Raw genomic sequence first — 21,903 nt, forward strand, 5'->3', positions numbered from 1 at the left:
ATTTTTGGGAAATAATGCAGTGATAACCCTCTGGACTAGGTAATCATGGTCTTTGAACTGAACATTGGTGCTACCTGCAATGAGTGCTTTGGTGCTGCACCAGTGGTCCGATGCTGGGTTTGGTGTATGCAAAGAATGCAGATAAATGATCCCCTGAGATTTTTTTTTTTCCTTTCCTGATGAATAACAGTGCAGTTCCCAAAGACAAGGACAGGCAATGCTTCAAACTCCGCCAGGGGATTGATAAGAAGATAGTGATTTATGTGCAACAGACAACGAATAAAGAACTTGCTATTGAAAGGTAATGTCATCAGTTTTTAAGAGCTTCCTTATCTGTTTAATATTAGTATTTTGCCTCTGAGGGAGCAGGTTAGTAATTATTCTGTGGATGCTCCATTTGTGTGATTTAGTGCTACACTTCTCTTGAGTGTGGTAAACCAGAGGATGAAGTGGGACATACCTGTTTGGGCCAGCAGTCCTTGTGAAAAGGCCAAAATGAGGTCATGAAAGAGGTCCTAGTGTTTCATCTGATCCTTGTATCTACTGAAGGGTAAATTCTATGCAAATATGTCTAAAAAAACCCCAAGAAAGGCCACCAAAGGAAGGGCAGAAAACTGCAGGCCAAGTGTTGTGGTATAAGGAACCCTTGTTAGCAGTGACTTTATTACACTGTTCTTTAAAACAAAGGTAACGGAACAATTTCCAGGCTGCTGTAAACAGGGTTAAACCATGTTGCAAATATGCTTCTGAAATCTTGCTTGACATTTTTGATGTTGGCTTGACATTGTTTTGCTGGACATGCCTGATGCTGCTTTCAAACATCAAGACTTGATGTTTGTCAGTGGATTCATGGGCTGTTTGTGATGTATGACAGCAAATCCTTAGATAAGAAATGTTAATGGCTTGTTTATGAGCATGTCTAATTTTTGCAGTTATATTTTTTTTTGCCTGGCTTTGCAGATGTTTTGGCCTTCTCCTTAGCCGTGGGAAAGACGTTCGGAGCGGCGACATGCACCTTTTGGATTTGGTAAGGATCTTTCCTCACAGAATTCAGGAAGAATTTTCTTTATGACTGTGCATGATCTCAGGATGAACAGAGAACACTTCTGCAGCTGTTGAGGGGAATTGATGCTGGAGGTTCCACTGTTGAGGGTGAGGCTCTGAGCAGATGAGTTGAATCACTGCCTCTGCTGCTCAGTTAGAAGGTGACCTGGTGCTTGGGCAAGGGACTTGCCCAGTTTGACAGTCAGTCCTGGCTGTTCTCCTTCAGGAGCCTGAAATAAGAAACGTGGAACCTTGTTTTTGGACATGCTGCATATTAAAGTGCTGTGCTCGGGACATGGGATGTTTTACAGCATAGTTATCAGTGTGAGAATTGAGGCCTGAGAGGCTTCAAATGTAACACTGAGAACTAATGGGTGCTTTGTTCTTGTGACTCACTTCTCTCTATAAAGCCATGATAGAGATCACTTGACTGAACAAGTGTGAAGTGACAACAAATTTGCTGCTGTTTATGCAGTACATAGTGAGTACTCAAAAAGGTTTAATACTACATGAATAATTTTGCTTTCTACCAGGCCTTAGGTTGCCCAGAAAATAAAGTTGTTGGGAAGACAGACAAGCTGAACATTAGATAAAATACTGGTTTGGTTCTCAATGACTGAATAACATATGTTGTATTCTCATCTACACCTCTGTGAGCTGGAATTTGTTGTCAAATGGTCACCTCCAAAGCTACTGGTCATGCCATGTACTAATAGAGTAATTAATATTAATTGGCCTGTCTGTGTTATCAGCATGGACACCAAGGATTGCAGGGGAACTCTGTTATTTTTTTCAGAGGTGATCTCTGCTACAGATCCTGTCACAGGGACTTGCTCTTTCCTTTCCAGTGCAATAGCTCTTTCATGGGGCTGGTGTAGAAACATGGTGTAGAAACTTCTTTAATATATAAAAAAAGACATAAACTTACCTTGCTTCCAGGAGTCCATGGGTAAAAGTTCTGATGGGAAATCATACGTGATCACTGGGAGCTGGAATCAAAAGTCACCACACTTCCAGTTTGTAAATGAAGAAACACCAAAAGGTATGAGCATTGCCAGGTGTTATCCCTAGGCAGGGAAATTACTTCCATAGTGGGCATTGGATCAGTTCTCTTGTCTCTTTAGAAGGATCCCACAAAATACTTTCACAAGATGAGATATATTCTCAGAAAGTAGGGTGCTAAATGCCATGTAAAACTAAAAAAAAAAGACAAGTAAAAGCAAACTGTGTTCAGTTATATGTTGTAGGAGCTGTGTCCTAGTAGGAGGCTCTGCAGGTGTGGGGCAGGATGCAGGTGCTCTGTGCACCACCAAAGCTTTTTAAGAATTCCATTGAGAATTGCACTAAATGACTTTTACATGCATTTGCTTTGCTCAGTATCTTGTGGTCAGTTCAGATTTTTCCAAACTCAAGTTTTTAATTAAACAGAAGGATTCCTATACCTGTGAAAATGAAAGTAAACCACTCCAGCTGTCATCCAAAAATAGCTGATACTGCACTGCTCTCTCGAGTCCTGAAAGAGACTGTCGTTACTTCTTTTAAGATGTCAGCTGAATTATCATCTTTTCAATCTCTTGTTGCTGCTGCGTGCCAAAGGTTGGGAAGTTAATGGGAATTGACTGGGCAAAGTCATAAAAGTCAGCTGCTGGGCACAATCTGGTGCTGGAGTGGATGCCATCCTGCCTGAAGGACACAATTTATCATTCCCTGCCAGAGAGATCTCATAGGTCACTGAGCCCTGATGCCTCCTGTTGGTGCTTCAGAGTGTGTAGTCAATTTTTGGAATGTCACAGCTGAGATGGTCTTAAATGCCTTTAACATCGTGGTATTAAACACTTAAGTAACTTCTAAACCCAAAAAGAGTTGAAGTGTAATTAGGCTGGATGGCAAGAGATCTGCACTGTGCAGTTAAATGCACAGATCCTTTATAATGTTTAATGAAGGTTTTGGATACATTTCAGTGGGATTTGAGAAAGCAAAATTTTTATTCTCTTGAACAGGATAATTTTCTTGGCTTGAAGGCTGCAGTTTCCTTTCTCTCTAGTGGATAGTACATAGTGATCCTATTTCCCTATTTTGAAACTTAGAGGGTTTTGGGTTGTAAATTAGGGGGAAAATCGATTCTGAAAAGGAGAGTTTCCTTTGTTCTGCCATGTTACTGGGAAAGGGGTTATGGAATATTTTATTTGAAATACTTATTTTCATATTGTGGCTTCATTTCCTCTCTCTAGATAAAGTGTTGTTCATGACCACTGCTGTGGATTTGGTGATAACTGAGGTGCAGGAGCCAGTTCGATTCATTCTGGAGACTAAAGTCAGAGTTTGCTCACCTAATGAGAGGCTGTTCTGGCCCTTCAGCAAACGGAGCTCAACTGAAAATTTTTTCTTAAAATTGAAGCAGGTAATGCATTAAAAAATAAATAAAATTGACAATTAATAGGCTGTTTCTCCCTATGATGGCCAAAACCTTTACTAATATAATGTTCATAATGCAACATTTTCCTCCTGAATCAAAGAGGTAAAATAAATGCACTTCACTTTAAGGAAAGCTACCCTTTATTGTGCTGATTGTTGCTGGCTATCTGCAGTTCCATAAAGAGCCTGAAATAGCTTTTTGAACAGCTTTGATGAGTCTCTGAAGTTACAGGGAGGCTTATGGATTTTCCAGCCAAACCACAGCAAGAAAAGGAGCAGAGGATTTATCTGCAAACTGAGGCTATGCTGAGGCTTTCTGCCATAAGGGCATAGAGGGGTAATGGTGTAAAATTAAGGGTTAAGAGGGGGAAAAAAAAAAAGTCCTTACTGTAATCCTGGTGACATGGTATCTGGTGTATCTCTAAACTTATTTTATCATACAAACTGAACATTTTTTTTGAAGTTTTTTTAAGTGAGCGAACATCCACATGAAATTCCAAAGGAAATTATTTTTTGTCAAAGTCTGCTTTCCCCTTCTGCATGGTTGGAAACAGAGATTTCACACATACCCCAAGTTTGCCCTGGAGGAAAAAACTCCAAACAACCACCAAAAATCCCTAGAACTTGTTAAAAATTTTTACTGTTTTTTCCAGCTTACTTTTTTACCCATCTACTAAAAATGGAAGCATTATTTCTGTCCAGAATATTCCTAATAACAGTACAAGGCAATAACTTTGTCTCAAAATAAGGCTGGTAAATGAAGGTCCGAGTCACTAAAGAGATCATGTACTTGAAGTAGCTGCTGTTCCTCTGCTCTAGAAATTATTGTTCTGAAATGAAAGTCCTTTTTAAAGAACTGGAAATGTATAAAAGCAAATAACAATGTGGATGTACGTGCTCTCTCTAGGCTTAGCAATTCTGGCTGCAGCCCAGAAAGAAAGCAGTGTTGGAGTCCTGATTTCTTGATAAGTGTTCTTATTTAAAGAGGTTTTCAGTTAAGCAAGAGGCTTTTCTTCTGTCTTTTTATGCTTGCCTTTAAGTGCTAACAAAGAATGGCATCTGGGTAGTAACAAAGATGAAGTTCACCAAAGATTCTTTTTCTAGGTAAAAAATAAAAACCCAACTTTTCCTTCAAAGTACAAGGTGGAAAAATTCTTCATGGATGAGCTCAGCCTTTTTATATAGAACATTTTTGAGGTAAAACATGGAGCTGTTGAACAGTAGAGGCTGTTTGGGCTATAAATATTCTACAGCCTCCAAAAGGTGCCTTTTCTGTTTGGCAGTTTAAAGGAAGCTTATCTTACTGAGCTAATTCTGGATCTTTTGTCTTACCAAATTCACAGACATTCTGACTTATCTTGGCCAATTCTCTTTTTTCCACAGACACTGTTGGGTTATCCAACTTCCAGTGTTTACTAATGGGAGATTATCAAAACTCCTAGTGGAAGCAACAAATATAGAATGTATTGCCTGATAAGGCTGGAAGGGAAACCTGCTTTCTGTGGAGGCATGATTAGCCTGTTAAAAATACAGCTGTGTAGAATTGGCTTATCTTCCTTTGGCAGTGTTTCTTTATTCGGAAACAGTGAAAGCACAGGGATTTTATGTGCTCCGATTACATTTAGTGATTTAGTCATTCTTAGTTTTGATGCATTTCTCTTCATTTTTAATGCTTCAAAGAATAAAATTGAGCACTGGGAGCTTAGTGTGGAGTATAATTATAAATCTTATTTGCCTCTTTTCTTCACTTTCTCTTTTCTGCTCTCTATTTTTATTCATTTAGGGAAACGAGTTCTAAGTCCTTATAATGTATTAGAATTTTTGATCTGCTTCACAAAGAAAAATCCTTCTTTAAAGAAATGAAGGTATACCAAAGCATTGAAAATTATGGAGAAAAACAGGGCCACAGAGTAGGCTTTGGAACTCAGCAATTTGTGCTCCTGCAGCAATGTATACACAGAGTTGGAAGCTTTGCAAAAGCCCATTGCTGTGGGAAAATCATGGAAACCCAGACTGGTTTGGTTTGGAAGGGACCTCAAAGCTCATCTCATCTTGTTCAAATAAATATGAACACATTTTTTAAGACTGCTTTTGCCACCATCAGCATCCCCAGAAACCTTTTCTATTTTGACCCATTTTATAAATTCTCTTTGAAGAATAATTTGACGTAATTTTAAAGGTTTTGCTTTCAATTTTCCACTACTGTTTAAATAAAGGCCAAGTTGCTGCATGTTGAGGAACCTTCATCTCTTAGACCACAGATGCATTTATAGCTTTAAAAATCAGTGCATTTGTGCCCAGTCCATTTATGGTGGGAAAGATGAGCTGCCCATGGATGGCAGGTCCAAGTGACACTTCTGCCTGTGGCAGACACTTTGTGCCTTTGGGTGCAGCACATTTCATGGCAGCAGAAGCCCTGACAGCCTGCACCTTGCATTAGGTGTGTTCCAGGTATCAACATTCCTCACTGTAGAATGGGATGGAAGTTGTTCCTCAGCTCTGCTAGTCCAGAAAGAGAAGGCAGAGATCTGACATTTGTGCGGCTTCCTCAGTAAAATCTTGTTTCCTAGATCAAGCAAAAGGACAGGAAGAACAACTCGGACACGTTGTACGAGGTTGTGTGCCTGGAAAGTGAGTCAGAGAGGGAGAGAAGGAAAACCACAGCCAGCCCCTCTCTGCGCCTGCCCCAGTCGGGGTCACAGGGCTCCATGATCCCGTCTCCTCCAGAGGATGATGAAGAGGAAGGTGAGAGACTCCTGGGCTTTTGTGGACTTGGAGGAAGGGCAGGTGGTGAATAACGTGGTTATAAAAGATGTAGGATCCTTCCCAGTCAGAATCTGCCTGATTGGCAGGTTCTTTCTTGCTGGAATGCTGCAAGATTCAATACCCAGTGTCCTGGCATTCCTGGTCAGCCTCTCTCTTGTCTGGCACTGCAGTGTCCCTGCTTTTCTCAGCCCAGGCCTCCTGTGTGCTGTATTTGGGAAAAAGGGCTTCTAAAAACTGGGGATTATCATGTAGCTTCTGCCCCTCCCTGAGCAGCTGTGAACAGGTTTGAGAGCAGAAAGGCAAACTGGTGTTATTTGGAAGTGTCAGCAGGCAGTGTTTTAGTGCAGAGTCAGACATCTGTGAGATATGAAACTGTACCAGGACCTGCCCAGCTTGAAACTTAATGCATTTTCAAGAACTTCTGCTTTAAAAAAATTCTTTTAAAGCAAACCATGACCACTTCTGAGTGTAGAAACATCTGGCCTCATGGCTCTGAGCTGAAGTGGAGATAAATTGGGTTTCTGCTTTTCCTGCTGGCCCTCCATTTGGCCTTGGCTGAAGTGTCCCTTCTGTTCTCTTGGCAGACAATGATGAACCACTCTTGAGTGGTTCTGGAGATGTTTCCAAAGAGTGTGCAGAAAAAATTCTTGAAACGTGGGGAGAGCTGCTGTCCAAGTGGTAAGTGGCAAAATCACATTCTGAAAATTACAGTTCTAAATATTCTCATTCTCTTTGCTCCTTCTGCTTGGATTTTTTATTTCCAGAGCTCGTTCAGTGTAAGATTTGTTTGGATTTATTTCTCTGTGCATCCCCTTATTCTCTGACTTGATGTTTTCTGATTTCTTTAGAAGGTCTTCTAAATATTTTAATTTTTGATTGCCTGTTTAATGTATAGAAATTCACTTATGCTGTGTCTTTATTTGGTTCCGTCTTAAAATTATTATTCTACCTATTTTCAGGTTCCTTGGGATTTTGTTGAAGCAAAACCTAAACTAAGTAGTACAAAGAAAATGAAGCTCTTGCTTTGTCTGTTTTGCACAGATCACTTCCATTCCTCTTTGTAATTCTGACTGGGTTCACAGCCAATTTTTCCTGCAGCTGTCACATCTTAGTGACTGTAGCTTAGGAAATGGGAGATTTGGACTTGGATAGAGAAGATGTTTTTCCTCCCTTATCTAAAGGAAGGCTCCAGAGCCTGCCAAGAAGGAAGTACATGAGCTCTGCTGTTTTTTCCCTGGAAAATGTCAGTGTACAAGAAGAGTATTTCTTGACAGTCCAATTGTGAATGCAACACAATCCTCCTTTAATGGGTTTTTTTTTTAATTAATCTTGAAGTAGCCTGCACAGTTCTAAAGTTGACACTGATTGTTGTAAAATTCAGGGAGTTTGTTAGGTGTTATTTTTTTCCTCACGAAGGAGGATGATGGGCAGCCTGAGATTAAGCTCAAACAGGCTTCATTTTGACTCTGGCTATAATTGTGGCCTTTTGCTTCCTGAAATCAATGAGAGCAGGGCAAGGGCTGTACAGTGAGTCAAAGGTTGAGTGGGGTTTTGGATCTAAGGAGGAGGAGTGCAGAGATTGGCATCAGTTATGCAGCTTAAATGAGAAAAAGTATTAATGTGGCCACTTAGACAGGAATCTCTTTAAATTGAAATTATAACTATTCAGTATTTTCTGCAGTTATTGTTTATTTGAATGAGTAGTTTTCCTTCCAGTTTGATTTTTGCACTAAGTGAGCACATTTATAAGAGGGGAAGGCTGTGGTGAAATGATACATGATCCCCTTTCCCTCTCCTAGACTGGGAGAAACATCTTTGCCAGATGAGCTCTCTGCATCTGCTGCTGTGAGAAAGTTTCTTTCAACTTGAATTTTTTTGTAACTCTTCCAAGGGCTCTGAGATAATTAAGCCACCTGACTCCCATTGGAAATGTTTTGGCAGCTCTGAGAGGATATGAAATGCTTCTGTGCTAATGCTGGCAACAACTTTAATATGTGTTAAAGGGCTTTCCTTCTTAACTAAAAACGTGTATTTGGAAGCAATGATCCTCCAGCTTTTAGCATAAGAGGATTGAAAACCATAAAAATCAGACTTCAGGTGGTTTCATATAAGTTTTTTGGAATTGTGTGATTAGATTTGTATAGTAAATAAATATTTGGTATTTTGTGATACCAAAGAATGTTTGGCTGATGTTTCATAACTGCTGAGTCACACAATTTTCTCATTTCAAAAATAGTTTGGAAGAATCCAGTAGTGTGTAGCCTTCAGTCTGCAGCCTTCGTGACTGTATTCATTGGAGCTGCTGTTGTACCTCCTCTGACCTGAGATTAAGGCAAAACAGTTTTATAGGTCTTTACAAAAACATTGAGTATTTTGTATATAGGAAGTATTTTGTAGAAAAATACTTACACATTATAAAAGCATAATAAATGCTCTATAAATATGTCTATAGGCATGACTATATATTGATATAAATGTAACTACTATATAAGTATTGTTTTTATTTTAGTTGGTTTCTTTTAGAGAAAGCACAGTGAAGGAGGACATGATGGTCCTGGGTTCTGTGCAGTAAATACTGATTTAAATGTCTCTCTTGTTAGTCTCTGGATTATTGTGTCAGAACACTGCAGACTTGAGAAAGGCACTAGGGAGTGCCAGTCTGTGTTAAATTATCATCCACTTATCTATTAGACTGTTACAAACATTAATAAATGCCCCTTTATCAAGAACATAATGCAGTTGATGTGACACAAGTTTATTTTTCTGCCTGGCTTTGTCTGTCAGTTCTCTTGATCATTTTATCCAGAAGTTTGTTTTTTTAGTAACTGCAGAAAAATAATAATTTCTATGATTTAAGGCGCCTGCCTTTTGGGGATTTTTATATATGAGCCACAAATGAGCTGTTCAGCTTAACGTGCATAAATTACTCGTAGGTTTAGTTTTTACAGCTTGCAGTGCTGTAATTGATGAGCTGTCAGTGGTCTCACTGGAAGGAGCATATATATATAGGTGTGTGTATATACATGTCATCTATATACATGTTATATATATACATATTATATATATACATATATATAGGTGTACATATACCAAAAGTATCAAATGCACATGTATGTTATATATATATGTAATATATATACATATAGATGTACATATATCAAAAACACATATATGGTATATATATGGTATCTATAGACATATATCTATAACACATATATATTATATTTATATATATTTATATACATACACGTATACACACATATAAAACATATATACATGTAAATAAATACACATGTAAATTTATATCTATACAAACATATACGCACACATACAAACATATATATACATGTAAATACAGACACCTATACATATATACATACATATACACACACATACATACATATACCTGTATATACACATATACCTATATATACACACACATATACCTATATATACACACACATATACCTATATATACACACACATATATCTATATATACACACATATATCTATATATACACACATATACCTATATATATACACACATATACCTATATATATACACACCTATACCTATATACACACCTATACCTATATACACACCTATACCTATATATATACACACCTATACCTATATATATACACACCTATACCTATATACACACCTATACCTATATATATACACACCTATACCTATATATATACACACCTATACCTATATATATACACACCTATACCTATATATATACACACCTATACCTATATATATACACACCTATACCTATATATATACACACCTATACCTATATACACACACACCTATACCTATATACACACCTATACCTATATATATACACACCTATACCTATATACACACACACCTATACCTATATACACACCTATACCTATATATATACACACCTATACCTATATACACACACACCTATACCTATATACACACCTATACCTATATATATACACACCTATACCTATATACACACACACCTATACCTATATACACACCTATACCTATATATATACACACCTATACCTATATACACACCTATACCTATATATACACACACCTACACCTATATATACACACACATACACCTATATATACACACACCTACACCTATATATACACACACCTACACCTATATATACACACACATACACCTATATATACACACACATACACCTATATATATAAAATTTAGTGGGAATCGAGAAGATCGTTTGGGAAGTAGCCCTCCAAGTTCCATTAATTTTTCACGAGTGGAATTTGGCTCGGAGCTGGGGGCTGCCCGGGGGCTGTGCGGGGTGTGGAGCCCCGGTGCCGGGGCAGTGACTGAGCCCTCCCCTCCGCAGGCACCTGAACCTGAGCGTGCGGCCCAAGACGCTGTCGGCGCTGGTGCGGAGCGGCGTCCCCGAGGCGCTGCGGGGAGAGGTGTGGCAGCTGCTGGCAGGGTGCCACAACAACGACCACCTCGTGGAGAAGTACAGGATCCTCATCACTAAGGTACCGCGGCTCTTTTCTGCTCTTTCCCCCTCCCGTTTCTTAAACAATGGGAATGTAGTGGTTTCTTAAAGAATGGGAATGTAGTGGCGTCAAGTGTGCTCTTGCCTGAGGGGCCCTGAGTGTATCAAGGAGTGATTCCAACAGAACCCCTGACAGAGAGCTGCTGGTGGCATTACACTTCTTTTCTTTTATAATCCTGTTTCACTCAGCTGAGTTCTGACTTCGTAAAAAATAAGTATCCTATTAATTGCTTTCATAATGGACAAATTAATTTTCTTTGTTTGTTTGGCTTTTCTGAATGGAAGCTGATTTTTGTTGTGTTGTCTCAGTGTTTATTCTAAAAATCCAACACTAGCAGAATTTGCGGCCCTTTTCGGTAGACAGAAAACAGAACAATGTGGATGTTTTTGCATTAGACAGCAGTTTTGTGACTTCTCATCTTGAATGCTGACCTCAGTAAGGTAGGAAAAGGATATGAGAATTGTACGTACAGACATCACTCAGTGGTTCTCAAAGTTAAAGGAACAAATGGGTCACAAAACGAAATGTCACTTTCTTATCCAGAAAACTGATGTGTTAATTTGGATTTGACCATTATCTGTCTAGCTACATTGCATTTTATTGCTTTCATCAAACATGTAAGTCTAGAAGGACTGTATTAGAAATTATTAATGATGCAGCTTTAGTACAAATATAACAGAAATTAATTATTCACCAGTTAAAAAGCAAAACAAGTGAATCAGACTTTGTATATCTATATTCTGATGGCACAGATTCACAAGGAGCATTTAAAGACCTTATTCCGAGGGCAGGAGGGCTTCTGAAATTAAACTCAGTTTCTGTTGGAGTCATGCAGGAAGGATCCTACATGATGTGAATGAATCATGTTAGATCAGCTAAAAATGTCCTGCCATAAGTATTTTCATATACTTCGTGAAGATAGAAAAAACTTGATCCAAATTCCTTAATACTGGTTTATGCATTGTAGAGCTGTAAGTTGGATTTTATGGTGAATAAATCATATAAGTAATGTGGAGGTTGAGTGCTCTGGCAAGGAGTGATCACACCTTTCCTGTTGTGTTATTTTAATTGCCTGGTGAGTAGTCGTCAGCCTCCCTTGTTTCTCTGTTTCAGTGTTGTGGGATCAGAATGCAAAAGATGATGTCTCTGTGGCACAGTTGGTGGCACATCCTGCTACTATCTTTGTCAGCTGGAAGGGGAGAGTGTAACATTTCATTTTTAAACCTGTGAAACCTTTCCACTCCTTTGCGTTTGGCTGAGACAAAGAAAGTAACCTGCATCTCATGTGTTGGAAGCATCACAGGAATCCAAGTATAAGGGAGAGTAGGCTGCTGTACACTGTGTTCTGCTCAAAAGCACTGCTATACCTGCAGCGGTCATTCAGCACAGAAAACTAATTAAGAAATTAGAGAGAATGGGTCCTGATTGACCATTCTCAGGCGCTGCTGTAGTCTTGTGAGGTCTGCAGTATATCACCAGCATGCTGCCATAGCCAGCTCAAGCAAATGAAAATGAGATTTCTCTAATCTGGAGGTGCCATGTTAGCCCAGTGCCATGGCTGTTTGTTTTGTTGTGGCTGGGAGTGTTCCTCTAGAAGGGACAGAGGTTGGTGTTTGAAAACAGAGATGTGTGCTTGGTTCACAGGGGAATTGGGATTTCTTCAGTCTGCAGGCAGTGGAAGAAGGGCAAGGTTTTAAACAGGGTTATCCTCAGTGGCTGTGTGGATGTGCTGAAGAGGAGAACAGGCAAAAAATGCAAGGGTTGTTTGGGAGGCTGAGGAGAACGTGAATTCAAGGCCCAGCAATATAACATTTGCAGACCCTTTGCATGTAGTCTATGCCAAGAGTATAATAATGCTGGGCTGCACTTTGGCCTTAAATTTTTGTTTTCATGCCTTTCTTAGGCATGAAATGTGATAATTTTGGAGTTCTAATGTGAACTAATTCTTACTGCTCTTTAAATAGCAGCTCAGTTACAGTCAATATGCAGCAATGCAAAGGAGTAAATGTTCCTGGGAAAAAAAATTGCTAATTATATGAAGACAAGGGTCCATTATATTACATTGCTTTCCCATCTTTGTAATGCTTTGCCGTGTTTTGCATGTCACTAATTCCAATTCTTCTCTGGCAAGCCTGCAGTTATTTGCATTACCATGCCTCGAAGGGGGTTTATGTGAGAATAACTACTGTGGTGTAGTGCAGGAGCACAAGGAGTCCGTGTAAAACCTGTGCCCTGGAATGTGAGCAGGAGATGCAGGAAACCTGTGTGAGTGCTCATAATGCTCATAATCCCTTCTGTCTTCATGTTGCCCTCTGTTCCTGTAGCTGCATTTGATTTTTGCCAGGCTTTTCATGACCCCATGCAGCAGCACAGTCCCAAATTAAAAAGGATCTGTGTTGACAGCTGCTTCAAAACCTTCTGGCCTGTTTCAGGGGTTTTTTTCCTTTATGCACAAAATGTTGGATGCAGCACCCCAGGATTTCTTCTGGTGGTTGCTTTCCTGGGCAGGCTCAGGTAATCTCTGGTCTTTGCAAAGGCAAATTAATTGCTGCAAGGACAGTTTGTTTACTGTTGAGTTGTGGCTACTGAAGGATTGAAAAGGAAAAGTGTTGTACTCTACCACATGGAAGAGCTGTGTCTAGCTCTCTTCTTGAACATGACTTAAAAGTGGCATTGAAACTGTGTTTGAAGGTGTGCTCCTTGTGTTTGAGTCATCATGACAGCACATATTAATTGTTTGCTGTGGTTTTCTTCGCCACAGGCTGGCTGGGGTTTTGTTCTCTGCACTTTTGTTATTGCAGGCAGGTTGAGGTTTCACCATCATGGTGCTTCCACGAATTACTTTTGAGAATTTGCACACCATCTGTGTGCAATAATAAAGCTTTTAGCAGCTCCAGATTGCCACGCTGGTGGTGGGGAGCGTGGAGGAAAGCCAGCCCAGTGAATTAAGGTCATGTCCCTACTGGGGACAGAAAGCAAGCTCTAGGTAAAACGATCTAGACAATCCCTGGGAGAGGCATCTGGTCCTGGTAGCACTTTGGCAGTCGCAGTTCTGGCTGTTAATCTTCAGCCACTGAAGGCAGCAGAAGACACGAGGGGACTCACCCCAGGTATTAACAGACACCTGCAAGAAAAATACTGCGTGTTCTTGACAGGCATAGGTGGATGGAAAGTGTTGTGTAGAAAATGTGTAAAGCGAGCCAGACAGGCAAAAAAAAAAAGATAAATAATCATGGTAGAAAGCGAAGGAGACAACAGCCACTTCTCAGACCAATTTTAGAAAGGATTAATAAAACTACTGCATCTGTCAGTGGAGAAGTTCTTCATAATATCAACATTAAAACCTGACATTTACAATATTGAGGAGAAAGTAAAAAGCTTGTGGGTATAGGTCTGTGTGGGAGGAAGTAATGTTGAAAGGAAAAAACCATGAACTGTTCTACAAGATAAATGCACTATATTAAGAAAATTACAACGTGAGAGGGACATCTTGTGGCACAAATAAAATAAAAAATAATAGTCCAGTGTCAGGAGGAGTATCCTGGAATGTTACCCCGGGGTCACTATTTCTGGGAAAAATCCCAGACCTGGTAAGAGATTAATTTGTTCCAGTCTTTCTTATAGCAGGGCTCCTGCTACCCACTTTCTCATCTTCCCACCTTTTTGTCTCCATGAGACGAGGATTATAGAACACAGACGTTCTGCCAGATATATTTGTCTGTCTTGGTGCAAATGATGCAAGTTTTTAATGAAGAAATAGATTAAAATGTCACTTACCATTATTTGACTGAATGCGTTGTCATCGGTAGCATAAAATGTGACAGAACCTTAGCTGTGGGTGGTTAACACTTATTTTCCACTTGTATCACAATCAGATTTCCATATGTTCCTATAAATTGAAAAGAATACATTGAATTTTCAGGAGGACAGAGGACCATGACCGTGTACAGTCAACTGAAATGGAACCGACCCTGCATCTGTGCATCAGTGTGCCTGAACCTTGAGATTCCTTCTTTGATTAGTTTTGATCACGTGGTGATAAAAGTTTAATTACCTTTTGCAAGCAGCGGTTTTCCCAGGAGTTGTCGCTGTACCTTTGAATAATTTCTGGAGTCCTTTTCATTGCCTTAGACGAGGTGGTGCTGTACCGTGGTGGAGTGGGGGAAGTCTCTACACCACAGCAGTATTTTCATGTCACAGACCTCAGCTGCATATTCTGGTGTTTTTAGGAGGGTTTCTCGTGCTGGGCTGGTGGTGCACCCACCCAGAGAGCTGAGGGGTAGGCACTGTACCCCACTTGCCTTCCAGCTGCAGGTGGCTTCACCTTCTGGGCTGGCCTGGGGCAGGAGGAGGTGGATCTATTGCTGCTTTGGGTGTTTTAAGCAGGCAGGAGTGAGCTGGCAAGAGCACTGAGCAGAGTCATTGCTCTCAGCTTCGGAGAAACAATAGAATGTCAGTTAAAGGAAAAAACAGACGTGCCTCTTCTGCAGAAATACCTCAGCTCTAAGGGCGTTAAGCTTTTCATAAAAACCTGAGCACTGGGGAGTTCTTGATTTCATGGTGCATCTTCTGTTTAAAAATCTCAGCAGCCAGATGTTGTTTTGGTTGGGCTCAGTATTTCCATTGCTACCTTGTTTTTATGTATCTGTCATAGAAAGTTGAATGTATCAACATACATTTTCTTGGGGCTGTTTATAATGTGTCTATTTGTGCCCAAGGATCCAGAAATACTGTTTGAATCAATCGGTATGTAAATCATTCTCAGCTTTGGAAAGATAGGAGATCATTTCTCCAGCAGTAATTCAATCAGAGCTTGTTTTTTGTAAATCCACAATACCCTGGCCTAAATTTAATTCAAAGTTTATGTTTCCTAGCTACAGTTCTAGTACTTCAGTTGCCATGAGTAGAAGCACCATAAATTAAAAAAAAAAAAAAAGTGGACAATAGTAAAGAGATCTTTTTTTGGGTTAAAGATAGGGCAGAACCCCCAAATTTTTGTTTTCAGGCATTCGTATGAGAGTAACTAAAAATCTGCCAAGTCATGCTGTTGTCCAGCACAGATTTTTGGCCAACACAAGTGTATCATGAAATGTTTTTTTGTACTTACTGGTCAGCTAAAAACCTGAAAGTTGCAGCTCGATTGCTTTGACATCTATTCCTTTGGCCTCAATTAATTTCCCATTAGGTATTCCACAGAATGGCCAGCGTTTAGCTTTTGTTAACCAAAACCTTGAGTTTGTTGGTATTGTTTGAATTCAGAGCGTGGACTTAAGCTTGTAAGGATCCCAGTTGTGCACTTTGGTCTCTGACTAAATGATTTTAATCGCCAGAGAGCTTCACTCCATTTTTTTACCGCTTTGATCCATTCAAATACAGATTCCTGTAGCAAGGGCCTGTCCTAAGCAGTGGCAGTGGGGCAGTGTGGTGTCAGGGTCCGAGAAGGAGCTCCCACACACCCGGGAGCGTTCTCCAGCCTGTCAGGGGAAGCTCTTGACAAACAGTAATCAAGAGCTGTACCTTGCTATGCCTCTCTGCCTTCAAAGAGGTTTTTCTGGTTAAATAGCGAGATGGTATTAACTTCAGGGTGTGAATACAAGTTGAAGTGCTGTGCTGTGCATCTCTCGCGTGTTTGCTGGCTGGAATGTCGCTGGGTTTTCTGGTTTGGTGTCCAGTGTCCCAGGGACAGCGGTGCCTTTGCGTTCTGTGTGTGTCTCTGTGTGTGGAGGGAGGTGCCTGCCCACCTGGAGCAGCATCTGGATTCATGGTGGGACATAGTTCTCAGCTTTGCCCTTGGGTTCAGGTGTCTCCTGCACACCACACACTACACCTAGGAAAGGCACGTTTATTCCAGTATTTCCCCAAAAGGGCTGGGATGCAGAAGCCTTTAAGTGACGACGAAGCGCGTGGATTCAGGGCGGTGATGGTCGGTGGGCGCTCGCCGCGCGGGCTGCGCTGGGTGCGTGTCCCTGGGTGGGTGTGTGTCCCTGGGTGGGTGTGTGTCCCTGGGTGGGTGTGTGTCCCTGGTGCGTGTCCCTGCGGCACCGGGCACGGGCAGGGCCGGGACCCGCGGGCGCTGCCGGGGTCGCTCCGGGTGAGGCTCCCCGCGGCTCCGCCTCGCCGAGCGGAGTGCGAGCCCGCCGTGCCGGGGCCGCGGCCGGCGCTGCCCGGCTCCGTGCGCGCTGGGGCGGGCGGATGGGGGCCGGGGCTGCGGCCCCGCTCCCCGCCGGGTCCCCGCCGCGCCGCGCCCTCCCCCGCGCTCCCGCCGCCTCCCTCCCCTTCCTCCCGCCTCCCCGCCCCCGGCTCCGCATCGCCGCGGCCGGAGCGCCCGCCGCCCGCCCGAGGATGCTCCGCGCTTTTGTTCCCCCGCCGCAGGTAGGGCCGGGGCGGCGGGGCCGGGCTGGCCCCGGGCCGGGCGGAGGGCGGCGGGGCGGCGGCGGCGGGGCCGGGAGAGGCGGCGGCGGGGCCGGGAGAGGCGGCGAACAAAAGCGCCGTGCAAAATGGAGCCAGCCGAGAAGGGCTGGACCCCCGCCCTCCGCGCCGCGCATCCCCCCGCCCGGCTGCCGGGGCTCCGGGGAGGCGGCATCGCCTCCCGCTGCCGCCGGCGGGGCGTGGGGAGGGAGCGGGGCCGGAGCCGGGGCCGGCGGGGAGCGCCGAGCAGGGCGTGGGGAAAGGAGGGGAGCGGCGGAGGTGGCAGCGCGGGGGAGAGGCGGTTCTGTAAAACACTTTCCCCTTCTCTCTGTCAGCCTTTGGGAGGACTCTCGTCCTGACTCGGTGGAGGTTCCTCTCCCTCTTCCCCCAGCCCCTCATCCCTCCTCGGCGCGGCAGCCCACCCGGGAGGGCATCGGTATCAGCCCTCTCCGGTGCGCCGGGGAAGTTGCTGACATGCCTGCCGCTGGGTCCCGGTGCACCGGCAGCGGCTGGGAGCCGGATTTAAAGGGGAATTGCGCTGCAGACAATGCACAGCAGCAGCATCTGGAACGGCCCTGGGGACTGGAGCTCCGGTTTTGACATTGCTGCACACACAGCACCAGCCGCAATGACAGCAGCTGCCTGGAGTGGCTGCAGGCAGCAGGCAGGAGCATGAAGTAGAGAGATCACTGCAGTGCTCAAGATGAACTCCTCTTTGGTTGGCAACCAGAGTGGCCGGCCCTTCTGTCTCCTGGCCATTAGCTATTTGGAGACCATCAATTTTTGCCTCCTGGAAGTGGTTATTATTGTGTTCCTCATGGTGCTGATTATTTCGGGCAACATTATCGTGATATTTGTCTTTCACTGTGCACCTCTGCTGAACCACCACACCACCAGCTACTTCATCCAGACTATGGCGTATGCTGACCTCCTGGTGGGCGTGAGCTGTCTGGTGCCTTCTTTGTCTCTGCTGCACTACCCTATTGTTTTGAGTGAGTCCTTGGTTTGCCAAATCTTTGGTTACGTGGTGTCGGTGCTGAAGAGCGTCTCCATGGCCTCCCTGGCCTGCATCAGCATTGACAGATACATTGCCATCACCAAGCCCCTGACCTACAACACGCTGGTTACCCCGTGGAGGCTGCGAATCTGCATATTGACCATTTGGCTCTACTCCTGCCTGGTCTTCTTACCCTCCTTTCGCTGGGGAAAGCCTGGATATCACGGGGACGTGTTCCAGTGGTGCGCCAGTTCCTGGAACACCGATCCCTATTTCACCCTCTTCATCGTGGTGATGCTCTACGCCCCGGCCGCTTTCATCGTCTGCTTCACCTACTTCAACATCTTCCGCATCTGCCAGCAGCACACCAAGGAGATCAACGAGCGGCGGGTGCGCTTCAGCTCGCAGGAAGGGGAGGCTGGGGAGGCCCAGCCCTGCCCGGACAAGCGCTACGCCATGGTCCTCTTCCGCATCACCAGTGTCTTCTACATCCTCTGGTTGCCCTACATCATCTATTTCCTGCTGGAGAGCTCCAACGTCTATAGCAACCGCGTCGCGTCCTTCTTGACCACTTGGCTTGCCATTAGCAACAGTTTCTGCAACTGTGTCATTTACAGTCTCTCCAACAGTGTCTTTCAGAAGGGGCTGAAGCGTCTCTCGGGGGCCATCTGTGCCTCCTGTGCTAGACAGAGGGTAGCTAAGGACTCCTCTACCTCTAGGAGCAAAAGATCTTCCAATGGATGTCATGTCTAGGACGCCCGTCAGCTGGACTGGGAAGTGCAGGGACAATTGCGTAGATTGCAAAATAACTTAGATACCATTTTAAGATAATCCAGATTTGCAAAAAGGTTTCTGAGAAATGCTGCTGACATAGAAGGATCAGGAGCACATATCGTTGTGGTTTCACTTTAAAAAATGATTGCTGTGGAGGAGGCTGTGGAGTTTCACCTCCACATTCATTTTAAAGAATAAAGCTGTATCTTGACACTTACCTCTCCAGCTGGTGTGACTGAATGGAGTGGGTGTCTGAGAGCTTCAGCAAAATGTAGTCTTTCTTACAGCTTTACTGGGTTCTTTGGAGATTCGTGCTTCACATGTAAATGATAGATCTGAAGTGGAAATGTCACAGTCTATGGTATATTACAGGGATTTTTTTAATATATGCCAAAGTATATTGACACAACGTTCCAGCGTCAGAACAGAAGGGGCCAAACCATTTGTTTTTCAGTGCTACCTAGACAGGACTTGTAGAACAGGAGTGCACAGTGTGACCATTGCAGTGTGAACTCTGTTACTGAGCCGTGAGTGCAGCGGTGTGGTCTGGGCAGTCTCACTCTTAGGGCTGATCTGGCCTCCGTGCCCTGTTCCCCTGGTAGGATGCATGTTTGGATCCTAAGTGTGGGCATCTGTGTTTTCCTGTTTGTTGTGAAGTAAGAAGAAAAAAACTTGGATCAGATCAAATTTAGCAGTTAAATAAAATGTGTTTTGATAAGCAGAGGGATAATACATGTTGCTTTATGATACCAGAGTTGTGGCAGCCGCTCAAGGATGATGCCAACATGTGAAAATTGTTCTCAAACCAGTGGAGAAATGCCGCGGGTTTGTATGTGGAAATTTTCTCAAGAACAACTTTAAAAATAACATGTCCCCTTTTTTTTTTTCTTTTTTTTTTTTAATCTAAATTCTTCTGATATTTTACATACTGGAACTTAAGGGGAAAGGAAAGAAAACAATTGTCTTCTAAACAGCTAAGGGAACTATGTTGTAAATTTAACTGTAGTATTTGAGTTATTCATAAGTGCACAGAGCTAAATCAGAGACATTTTTCTTTAGCCTTCATGGGATTAAAGATGGTTCAAATATAGCAGGAGCTAAATCCTGTTGGCAAAAGCATATCTAACCCGTCAGACAAAGGCAATATCTGAGGAACCAAATCTCATTGACCACAGCTTGTTCAAGCTAGCCTAGATTAAATGTTTTGAGTCCTGTCGTGCTGTTAAGAAGGCAGAATGGCCCTCAAATTGTCGAGTTTTTCCTAAAGAATATCCTTGTCTTTTTACTGATGCCATTTTGGAAATGAAAGTGAGGCAAGTACTCTGTGGTGGTGGATTGCAGTGTCACCCTGGTGCAGGGCTGTCCCTCTGTCTCTCCTGCTCTCAGAGCAGGTTGTGCCCCCGACCATCCACCCTCTGTGCCCCTCCTTGTGCTTCCCGTCACTGCCCTGGGCTGCTGAGTGGGGAATTCCCTGAGCTCCTCTGCTACAGCTGGTGTGCTCTTAGTCACAGTGGGAATGAAAAAAGGATAGGGAAAAAATAATGTGATATTTTTAGAATTGGGGTAATTCTCTTGGCCCAAGGGAAGGCTCTGTTTTGGTAAATGGTTTCAAGTCTGTGTTGTTCTAGATCAAGATCATATTTTTAATACTCTGCCCCATCCCTCCTGCAAACTCCCCCTCCTCTGTGCTGTGCTGTGAGCCCTGGCCTCTCCTCTCTCTGCCTTGCCCTGGAGAACAGCAGCTTGTCTCTGCCCCATCACATGCCACGATTGCTACAGCCCGGCCCTGCTGCCCATCCACATTTGCTCCAGTACAGTCTCGTGGGGCTGCCAGTGAGGAAATGGGCAAGGAGAGAGAGAGAGAGAGCAGCAGGATGAAGCATTCCTGGCATGGCATGTATTTGTCAGCACTCAGTGCTGCTCCACTTGAGTTCCTCTGCTGGGTGTGTGTGTGTACCTGTGTCAGGGGAGGATGGGGCAGAACCCCCTGCTGCTGCTGCCTCCTCCTGTTGCAGGGCCCTGAAGCAAAGCATTTAAGTGGCATGTTGGGCAGCTTCCAGCATATTGCATCCATACTCGGCCCAAACCTCTCAAGCTAAACATCCTCTTTGGTTCATCTGAAATTTTAAGAGCGCAGGTTTATCTGAACCCTGCTGCCTTCACGCCACCATCTCCTGCTCTCCTTGTAGTAAAGAGCAGAGAGAGGGGCTTGTGCTGGCTCCTCACAGACAGGCCCGGGGGGCTTTGCTCAGCAGAGCCCTCACAGTCAGAGTTTTGGTTAGACACAGGGCTGGAGTGACTCACTGGGGGAAGAAGTGGGATAATAAGGCTGATTGTCTCAGACACTCTGTGGGTTTGATGGCAAAGGTGGGCTTTGGGGAACAATTCAAGGGCTTTAGTCACTTAATATCAAAGTGTGTGTGTGTGGTATTTTTGGAACAGCCTCTCAGGTAAACTCCCCGTAGCCTTTCTCTGATTCTTCACCTTATCTACCATTTCTAAGTCTTTGAAATGATGCGGTGTATCGTTGAAATAGCATTTGATTAAACTTAATAGAAGAGAAGAATCTGCTGGGGCATAGTGCCCTAGAAATGGCAGTTTCAGGTTTAAGTGGAAGCTGGAAAGCAAAGATTGTTGCTTTTGGGGTTTTTTTACAGCTAAATAGAGGGTTTGAATAGGAACGTTGTGTGCTAGCTTTTGAGAATTGTGAAAGTTTTTCAAACTGGTAAGGGGTCTAAATCATGGCATCGAGATTTAACTGGAGCTGGAGCAGTTGCTCCTTCAGCCCTGAGCCTGGAATTGCACTTGGAGCGTGGTGGCTGATCCAGATGCAGATGCATTCTTGCAGCTGTTGCTGCTTTGCAGCGAAGGTTCAGTTCTAACATTCCTGACAGCCAGGCTGTTTTCAGTTGCCTTACTCATCTCCAAGTCTTCCTCAGCTCAAATATTTTCTGT

At 43.4% G+C, this 21,903-nt stretch overlaps 2 protein-coding genes across 3 annotated transcripts in view; both read left to right on the forward strand.

Moving 5' to 3' along the window:
* Positions 1 to 21,903, forward strand: part of RABGAP1 (RAB GTPase activating protein 1) — a 62,898-nt gene that overhangs the window by 13,756 nt on the left and 27,239 nt on the right. For both annotated transcript variants that reach the window (XM_066332949.1, XM_066332948.1), the window contains exons 7-13: positions 191 to 301; positions 961 to 1,027; positions 1,984 to 2,086; positions 3,276 to 3,445; positions 6,030 to 6,204; positions 6,810 to 6,903; positions 10,598 to 10,748. In XM_066332949.1, coding sequence (XP_066189046.1) covers positions 191 to 301; positions 961 to 1,027; positions 1,984 to 2,086; positions 3,276 to 3,445; positions 6,030 to 6,204; positions 6,810 to 6,903; positions 10,598 to 10,748 — 871 coding nt within the window. The remainder of the gene's footprint in view (positions 1 to 190; positions 302 to 960; positions 1,028 to 1,983; positions 2,087 to 3,275; positions 3,446 to 6,029; positions 6,205 to 6,809; positions 6,904 to 10,597; positions 10,749 to 21,903) is intronic.
* On the forward strand, positions 17,542 to 19,165 carry GPR21 (G protein-coupled receptor 21). The gene has a single exon (XM_066332960.1). It carries the CDS (start codon positions 17,881 to 17,883, stop codon positions 18,925 to 18,927), a length of 1,047 nt encoding a protein of 348 aa, XP_066189057.1. The 5' UTR covers positions 17,542 to 17,880; the 3' UTR covers positions 18,928 to 19,165.

Source organism: Sylvia atricapilla, chromosome 19, assembly GCF_009819655.1.
Source record: "Sylvia atricapilla isolate bSylAtr1 chromosome 19, bSylAtr1.pri, whole genome shotgun sequence".
Taxonomy (NCBI): domain Eukaryota; kingdom Metazoa; phylum Chordata; class Aves; order Passeriformes; family Sylviidae; genus Sylvia; species Sylvia atricapilla.

Coding starts and splice junctions, on each gene's coding strand:
- GPR21 (XM_066332960.1), top strand. CDS start 17,881: ATGAACTCCTCTTTGGTTGGCAACCAGAGTGGCCGGCCCTTCTGTCTC.